Genomic DNA, 9793 nt, shown 5'->3' with positions numbered 1-9793 from the left:
CCGACCGGACCCCAACACAGTCTGAAGTGTCAGATAGTCTCGTTAACACGTGAGAAATACAGTGTATGGAAGAGGGCGAAAGTAGGGGGAAACGGGCAGAGAGATAGGACGAAGAGAAGTTTTGCGAAAGAGCTGGACTTGGGAGGAAAGTGCGGAGATCTCCATGAGGGAATGCCGAGAAGGAGAGCAGACAGACGGCCAGAGCACCAGACATGAGTCCGAGGTAAGGCTGTGATACGGCGGAGAGGCAGGGATGCCATCCACGCAGACGTGTGATCGCACCGAGTGGGAATGAGCAGCGTTTAGTGGACTACAGCGAGAAGTTTATATAAGTTTAATATGCTCTCTAGTGTATTTCATTTTAGATCCGACACTCCTGACTAAGACTGAGCATCTGAATGGCATGGTCATGTCCGGCCTACAGCTTACACTATCTTATATAAAGTAACTTCGGCTTCATTGGACATTTTCATTATTTATTATTAGCCCTGTTATGTGCATATTTAAATCATCAAAGACACTGTATGTCTTTTGGAGGAGATTTTCAGCACAAGATGTTTGGCGTCAAGAACGAAAGAAACGTGCAATTTATAAAAGCTCCATAAAATAATTAATGAGTTTCGATGTTTTTTAAATACTTAATAGGAAGACTCGTAGTTCTACAGCAGAAAGTGGAAAAATATAAAAATAAAAAAATGGGAGGCAATTCCTTTAATAACAGCACAGTGTCCATAGCGGGCTCTATGTTAAAGCAAGCACCATGCTTGCTTTTACTTATATGAATGTTTTCACATAAAAAAAGCAAAGTTTTTAAGTAGGCAGACACATGATTTAAATGTTATCAGAAAAGGCCTCATGTCCTTATGTTGCCAGTTTTCAGGGGATACAATCACAATCAGTAGGATAATCCTGTCCTGTCTTAAGCTCCATGACCAGGTGATGTGATAGTATGATGGGTGAGGACTTTTACTGCATAGCAGGTGTTTTACCTGAGAGAGATAGAGAGAGATAGAGATAGATAGAGAGAGAGAGAGAGAGAGAGAGAGAGAGAGAGAGAGAGAGAGAGAGAGGTTTTAAATTGTTTAAAGTGGTTGATGAACCCTGGATGCTTTTAGTTTCCACTTAACTTATTGTTCTCTAAGTGAAGCCAGGGGTGCTTCTTAAGGCTCCACATTTTCTCAGGGGAGGTCCGCAGAAAAGGTGAAGGACACCTATATTTAGACCTTTCATTATTATTGATTATCTGAAGTGTACAAGTACAGAAAACCAACAGTTAACTGTGAATTCATTGCCTACAGTACACACAAAAAACATACATAAATTGTGATTGAATTCGACTTCATTTTTTGGCCTCAGGGACAAAATAAAATTAAATATGGTGGATGTTTGGGGGAAGTATAATTCCTTGAAGGTCTTTGACGTGAAAAACCTTAACAGCTCTTGATGTAACCAATAATTTCCATCATTAAACTGCTCTGCAAAGTTTAAGTGGGCTGCCTGATCATAAATATGGAACATATATATGTAGGTATACACTGGCTGCCTGTCTCTTTAAGACGATGTGTTGAGAAGTTCAAGTCGGGGTCACTTGAAGTTCCTGCCCTCGATTTTACCTTTTAGTTTTATTATAGACTGACATCACACGGGGCGCTAAAACACTTAAGGCGCATAGAGGCTCCATTATCATCCCGGTGCGCGTTATTGCTCCGACTCAAAAATAGCTAAGGAAATTACTAGAAAAAAATCGGAGGAAACTGATGCTGGTCTAAGCACGTATTTTTTTTTTAATAGGAGGGGATGAGAAAGAGGGGAGGGGAGGGGCAGATAGACAGAGAGAAAGAGGGAGAAGGAGGGAAGTGGGTGGGAGGACGGACCTAAGGAGCGACAAGAAATTCATATCAATTAATAATCATAAAAAAAGAGCTGGCAGACACACTCGGAAAACTGGCATGGTTTGTTGGAGGCTGGCAGTTCAAAGCTGAAACGTCAGATATGACTCCTAGAGACTGCTGAGATGATCATTAAGGGAGACTTAGATCGGATGGCAGAAGACATCGGGCATGCAGGTAAGAGCTGATATGCTGCACACAGGCACCCAGACAGGAGGAGGGGAAGGATGACATTCAGGCTTTTATGCATTAAACTGCACAGTGTCGGCTGACAGAAAGAAAATATCATTTTTTTTATTGTGTCATTGAAATATTAGTAGACCGTATTTTCTATAATGCAGCCTTTTAGATCTTATTTTTTTTTTAAATTGGTGTCTAATTATAACATCGACAAGAGATTTCACTTTTTCTTCTTTCCGCATTAAATTAGAGTCGGTTGAAAACATCCAGCCTTTTTCAAACCCGTGCAAGTCAGTTCATTTCTAAATTGTTCAGGATAACTTTGATGTAATGGCGACTTTAGATAAAACCTTGCTTCCGAAATCAGCAAAATGATCCAAAAAGAATAAAAATAAAAATAATTCTAGAACTAAACAATACAAGTCTGATACACGCTACAAAATCTTAATGTTCAATATCTGACCTCCGAGTTTAAATTTTTTACATGTTTTTTATTTTATCTTATTTTACTCAAATTTCACGTAAAGGCTCAAGGGGATTTCTGTTAAAAGGGAACTTCGGCGTCTTCTATAATCCAGTAATTATTTTTTTAAAAAGGAAGTCATAGCAAACTCATAAAGTCCCTATCGCAAATGATAAAATAGGCCCATCGTTGTGTATTAGAATGTCACCACTGAGTTAAGGTGAACGCAGTCACACTGAAGAATATTATAGAGATATTTGGGAGAGGGGCTTCTTTTTTTTTACCTTTTTTTTTTTTTTTTTTTTTTAAAGTGTATGAATTCCTGGTTTCCTTTAGAAAGGCCGAGATTTTATATAGCTGCATTAAAGAGATGCTTCTGAGTGCTGCTGACAGCTCCAAAGACACAAAGAGTTGGTATAAGAAACAGCTGTGATGCACCTTGAAGTAGAGTGAGCGGAAAACGGTGGGTGTCTGGAGGGGATTTCTGCTCTTTGACGGAGATAAGGAGGAGGTAAAGGATGAGTCGCTGCAGCTCAGAGAGATGGATTCACTCGTGATTCGGTTTAATGTACCTACAGTATGTGAGAGTGAGACAGAGACCGCGGCGACACACAGCCTCAGTACACTGCACTCCGTCATGCTGTGCTTGCTCTCAGTGCTCAGACATTCGACAATAACTTTAAAACGAGTCCTGAACTTCAAACCTTGCTCCTTAATAAAACGGTAAAACAGGAAAATAAAGTTTATATACGGTAGATTTTATTTAATCTTCTAATGAACGTGCAGTCTGTCGCTTGTTACTGCACAGGATGAAACATTAGAAAAGTAAGTCATGCAAATAAAATTAATTCAAAGTGAATAATCTGCTGTAAAACCTGCACGACATGCGATTATTATAAACCGATAACTGTCAGTATATACTGCTAATGCTTCAACAGAAGTGTTGATTATTATCATATCATATTAATGTGATTCTACATGATCTCCTGTTTAAATAAACTCAGTAAACTCGGCTCACATCAAGATTAGGACGCTGCGTGTTACTCTCATGCCTCGGGCACTATTTTAGAAATGTGGGATGATTTTTTAGATGCGCGATTACAGCAACAGGAAACTGACGCTGACTCTCCATGATGTTTGCTGACCTGACTAAAACTGAACTTATTCACTTATTCATGTGTGCAGCTACTCCATCTGAACTTCAATGGAAAACCCACAGTCCTGTTATTTCATGCATGTAAAACTTTTTGAGCCTGTATTTGACTCTTGTGACTCACAAAAATAACAAGAAATAAATTAGTTGGATTGAAGTGATATAAAAACTACAGTTAAATATCTTCTTACAGGTTTGCACTGACTTTCTTCTGCAGTGTTGCCTCATAAATTGCACATATGATTATATACGAACATGGTCAAATGGGTTCTAAAATAAACAAGGGTACATGAGCGTGGGCAGCAAATTGAAATGAAAGAAACTACAATGTCAAGACGAGGTTTGACTCAGAGGTCTGGAGTGTTTATGTGACTGAGGCTGAACGTAGAGGTAGGACGTTTAGTCGTCCGTCTTCACCCCAAACCACAGAAGTGACAAACCAGACAAAGCACAGGGACTATGAATATTAATCTGATGCAAATACCTGAGTGCCATCTCCGTAAACTACATCACCATCATTTAACTTTCCACAGCCTGTTGACGGCTCATTAAAGAGAAGCCTATCAGATAAAAACAGCCCTGCATCCCAGAGGGGCTCGACTAACCCTCCCTCGGGCGACTGTGACTGTATGTGCAACCGAGAAAAAGGATTTCATTTAACCTGTTTAACGCAAAGAACACACAAAACAAGTTGTGGTGCAGCCTTTGAATGTGTTTATAGGAATATTGTATGTAGCAGGCTTGATGTAAGATGTGTTTTCAGACAAAATATCACTGCAATCATAGCTGGCTTCCTAACAGGATGCAGTGAGCTTACACATGCCCTCCAGATCAAGAGTTTTATAAAACATGTTTACTGTGGTCTTTTACATTTTGTCATGAGCTCAGATATTTTTGAAGTCAAGCTGTAGCTCCTGAGACTCATTCTGATCACAGCGAGAGAAAAGAGATTCGTTCTGTGTTTATGGGAAACCCACAGCACCCTGACAGTTGTTACCACAAGATCTCACCAAAAACAATTTGTTGTGTGCGCAGCACATTGCAGGTGCATAGAAATGTTGCTTTTTGCTTGATGTTTTTTTTTTCTTCTATCATAAAAAGAGTTTATAAATTTTGCAAGGATATATTAATAAAAAAAGTCTGTCTTTATAAATCCGTACGTTAAAAAAGATTTGATTTTCTATTTTGCTTCACGATGCACTTGAACTGTGTCGTATAATCCGGTGCTGTAGACCGCATAGAGACAGGAATGTACACTGATTGTGTGTGTGAGTACACAACGTGTCACCATACGCCGCACAGTAACCAGCAACAGTGAGCTGAACGCCCCTTAATGCAATGGAGACTGCAAAAATTCAGTTAAGTTATGGAAATGACTGGGACCATTCCTCATATCACACTCATTTCTAAACATGTTTGATCTGACCGACGCTGAAATTTATAGTAAAGTGTGACCGTTGAGTAATCAAAGCCAGACACAAACCAGAAGTGGAAACACTTTAGATGACAACTGGACACATGATGGAGCGTAAATCCAGTGTAAACCTGTCATACCTGCCTTTTTATTCATAGTGTTTCTTGTCTTTTTTTTTAGATATTCATGACCAGATAATAAGTAATAAATAGCACACAAGTCATACGTGCAGGTATGAGGACAGAAGAACCTTTTAAAATAAAAATCAAAAGTGATTAACTAGAAAAAAATCCTACATTTAAAAGATGTATTTTTCTTTCATATTGATGACTGTTCGCCACATGATCACTCGCTGGATGTCATACTGACAGTAACTTTTCATTTTCCACGCCTGATGCTGAACATGCATTTACAAAAATACACCGCTAAAACTGTAGCAAGGAGCGACCTTGACTTTTGGTAATAGACAGTTTAAGCAGCAATGCACTGATACAGAAAAACAGACATCACTTTCTTTTTTTGTTCAGGATTCTCCAGAATTCCTTAGTAAATCATTTGTCAGATATTTTTTTTTTTTTTTTTTTTTTTCCAATTCGTACTTCCCTTTTCTTGTGCTGAGCGCGTACACAGAATGAAATAAACAAGAAGTGAATGAGCTGGTGTCAGGAAGACCGTGATCAGACAGATGACATGATATTTGTTTAGTTGCTTGTTTCCCATCAGTGAGACTAAGCCCTTAGGGACAGTTTGAGACGTTTAATCTCCTATGTAAACTATCCTCAGATGCCACTGATTGAACAATACATGGTGTTTCTTGCATGCAGCTGATGTAGTTTATTTTAAGCTTGATGGAACAATTAGTGTTGATATTTAAGTGTGTGTGTATGTGTGTGCGTACGGGTGTGTGTGTGTGTGCATTAGATCCCTGGAGCTGTCCTCATCATAAAGTATTGAATCATCTAAGGTTGATTTACATCCTGTGCGCTCCGTGTTCCTTATATGACTGGACAGAAAGAGGAGCTGAAAGACCCGTCTTTTTTTGGATGTGTCCTTCCACCACAGGTTTATACCTGCTGTTCATCATAATTGTGAAACATTCATCTCTTGCTTTGTTTAAAACTCTGAACACCACTTCTGGAATACTTTATCAGGAAGCCAGCAGTTACAAAATATATATCTGTGGTTTTCTGACTTTACTTCTTTCTCTGTTTTTGCTCGCTGCAGAGGAAGTGAATGCATAGACTAGAATTTCTGATAATGACAAAACCATTGCAACCGCTCACCTTTAGCAAAAGTTCACTTTTACCAAGTGGCCTTCGCGTGCACTTCCCACACATAAGTTCTGCACTCTGCACACACTCCATTGAGTGGAATCTATGAACAGAACATGATGATTAAAATAATTTAGTAAACAAGATGAAAAAAATCCAATAATAAAACTGTAATTATGAATTTTCATAAAAATGCTGTGAAATTAAGTGATGTGTTTCAAAAGAAAATTTGTTATTAATTAATATGTATTAATCCTCAGAAATGTTTCCTCACGCAAAGGCTATTTTTATTTTTTTATTACGCCTACAGTTTTCTTTAATTTGTCATTGGAAATCGAAGATTCGGACACATCAGCCTCTCAAATATATTCTAATATAGTCTGATGTGTAAATTATAACTTTTCAAAGACAAAATACACCAATAATAATAACTCTGGTGTTAAAAATTACGCATTGATTGTGTTTTGGTGCCTTGAAATGCTGACTGCTGCATGACGTTTTACAGATATCTGTTGTTGCAGGTGGCGGACTGAAGACGATGCTGGATGCCATGGAAGTTCCAAGTCATGCTAGGGATCTCCTCCTGCAGCTCAACAGCCAGCGCACCAAGGGCTTCCTATGTGATGTTATCATTGTGGTGCAGAACGCCCTCTTCAGAGCTCACAAGAACATTCTGGCTGCCAGCAGCCTCTACTTGAAATCTTTGGTGGTCCATGACAATCTCATCAACCTCGACCACGAGATGGTGAGTCCAGGGGTCTTCAGGGTCATTCTGGACTACATCTACACAGGCCGCCTTACTGATGGAGACCCCACTTCTCCCACTGAACCCAATCTAGGGGCTGTCCTGGCAGCAGCTAGCTACCTTCAGCTGCTTGACTTAGTGGCTTTGTGCAAAAAGAAGCTGAAAAGACATGGCAAGTACCCTCCCCGCCCAGGTCCTGCATTTCTGCCCTACCCAAAGATGGGACCCAATAGTATGGGGTTAGGGAGCGGTGGCAGGTATAGGGTCTCTACCCCTGTCATTCAGCCTTGCCCTCCAGGAGGAATTTTGAACAGCCATGCATCCCGGGCAGCACCAATAGAGGAGCTAGTTCCCCATCGACTCGCCATCCATGCTGGGGAGCTGTATGCTCCCACCTCCACCCAGGGCTCTCAGGTGTTCCCGTCCCTGCAGTCAGCTCTGCCTGCCCAGCTCGGGCGCTCAGCCCACCCTGACAGGAACTGCTCCCCCAACTATGGCCTTGACCTCTCCAAGAAAAGCCCCAACTCCCAGTCTCAGCACGCACCTTCTCAGTCCCATCTGGCAAACACTCACAATGATGAGGAGCGGGACGAGACTCTGAGCGGCCGCACTAGTCCCATGCAGGGGACGAATGGCAGGGCCTTCCCCTCTGAAAAAATGGAGTCGACCGACCAGACAAGCTCCCTCACTCCTCCACCTTTCCCCCATCTCAACCAGCCTCTTGGCCCACACCTTCCCCACCTGCACCGCTCAGGCTCCCAGGGCACAGATCGCTACCCGTGCCCCCCCAGCCCCGACACCCCGACGGAAGGTGGAGAGGCAGGCAGAGAAATGGGCAACATCTACCGCTGGGTGAAACATGAGCCGCTGTCATACACAGCTGAAGATGAGGATGAGGATGAGGATGAGGAGGAGGGGGGTGAGAATGGAGAGCAGCATCATAACCACCACAAGGCTGGGGAGGAGAGTGAAGGAGCGGACGACAAGAGCGGGTCAGGCACAGAGGAGACAGGCAGCAGTGAAGGCCGCCCCTCCCCTTCTGGACCAATGGGGAGGTTCCACTTGCCGTATGAGCCGGAGAGCTTCGGGGACAATCTGTATGTCTGCATTCCCTGTGACAAAGGCTTCCCGAGCTCAGAGCAGCTCAATGCACATGTGGAGACACACACAGAAGAGGAGCTGTACGTCAACTCTGGTGGGGAGATGGGAAACAGCAATAACAGCAGCAACAAAAACATGAGCAGTAATACAAATGGTTATGGGAGCCTGAACAGCAGCAACAGCCTGAACAGTCTGTCCCATCTGGAGAGCAAGTCGAGCCAGGCGCTGAGTTCAGGAGGCATCGGGGAGATGATCCGACCCTACCGCTGTTCCACCTGTGATAAGTCCTACAAAGATCCAGCCACTTTGCGACAGCATGAGAAGACCCATTGGCTGACACGGCCGTACCCTTGCAGCATCTGTGGCAAGAAGTTCACGCAGCGTGGTACTATGACGCGCCACATGCGTAGCCACCTGGGCCTTAAACCCTTTGCCTGCGACTCCTGTGGCATGCGCTTCACCCGCCAATATCGCCTCACTGAGCACATGCGCATCCACTCTGGGGAAAAGCCCTACGAATGTCAGGTGTGTGGGGGGAAGTTCGCCCAGCAGCGCAACCTCATCAGCCACATGAAGATGCACAGTAGTGGAGGGACTGCAGGGGGCCTGACCACAGATGGGAAACTGAAGCTGGACTTTTCAGAGGGCATCTATCCTCTGAGTAAATACACAGCAGAGCACCTGGGGCTGAAGCAGGAGAAGGCCAATGAACTTCTCATCCAAGCTCAGCAGCAACTGGTAGCTGATGCAAAGGTCATGGAGAGCCTCTACCCACTGTCCAAACTGGCCTCAGAGCACCTGGGCCTCACCCACGACAAGATGGACGTCCTGGGCCAACCCCTGCCCCCTCCCCCACATGCCCTGTCTGAAGTCCGCACCATTGATCGCTACTCACCCAGCTAAGATAGGCCTGTATAAATGGCAGTCACCAATAGGTCTGTGTGCACACACAACTTGCAGTATTCTAAAGCCATTCACCTCAACTCAGTATCTCCTCTGCACCTCAGACTCAGGCCAAAAGGAATTGGTCTGCTAATGCACACCAAAAAGTGTAGACTGTAAGTGCCTTTTTATGCATCTAATGTATCTTAAAGTCCTCCTTCATAAAGGAGGCCTGTGCTATTCCATGACCAAGGGACACTCACTCAAAGAAGTACAGTATTTATGTACAGTGTATGCAAACAAACATTTTTTTTTTTTTTTTTCTAATTTCAGCCATTGAGCCAAAGTGACAAATTGAAAACCAAAATGAAATTGTTTTATTTATTTTTGTACCATGGTGAAATCCAAAGAGAAACTGTTGCAAGGAAATGTTGCAATCAGACCCTAAACCTGTGTACTATTAAGTATCATCTGTGTACAAGACATGAAAAAGCACATAAGGACAAGATTCAGGGTTTGTGTCCAGACCTGAGCGGAACTTTTATCAAATGAATAAGCCAACTCTCCTGGACTTTAAAGTAATGGGAGGATATATTTTTTCTTTTTTTTTTTCTATTCTGTTTTTGGGGTACTGGACAATTTATGTATCTCACCCTCCAGCTTCTCCCCATCCTGTTCCTGCTTCCCAAGTCGCG

The 9793-nt window shown here is 42.6% G+C and overlaps 1 protein-coding gene across 2 annotated transcripts; it reads left to right on the top strand.

The window, feature by feature from the left end:
- The first annotated feature begins 201 nt into the window (after positions 1-201).
- On the top strand, positions 202-9390 carry hic1 (HIC ZBTB transcriptional repressor 1). 2 transcript variants are annotated; one of them, XM_022759791.1, is made up of 2 exons: positions 202-223; positions 6876-9390. In XM_022759791.1, the coding sequence occupies exon 2, from the start codon at positions 6909-6911 to the stop codon at positions 9117-9119; it is 2211 nt and encodes a 736-aa protein (XP_022615512.1). In that variant the 5' UTR covers positions 202-223; positions 6876-6908; the 3' UTR covers positions 9120-9390. The 2 variants fall into 2 exon arrangements, with proteins under 2 accessions (XP_022615512.1, XP_022615511.1); XM_022759790.1 differs by lacking the exon at positions 202-223 and adding an exon at positions 1965-2066 and having other exon boundaries at positions 6892-9390.
- The last annotated feature ends 403 nt before the right edge of the window (positions 9391-9793 follow it).

This window comes from Seriola dumerili, unplaced genomic scaffold, assembly GCF_002260705.1.
Source record: "Seriola dumerili isolate Sdu_G_001 unplaced genomic scaffold, Sdu_1.0 BDQW01000330.1, whole genome shotgun sequence".
Taxonomy (NCBI): Eukaryota; Metazoa; Chordata; class Actinopteri; order Carangiformes; family Carangidae; genus Seriola; species Seriola dumerili.
This window is presented reverse-complemented; position numbering and strand designations above follow the sequence as displayed.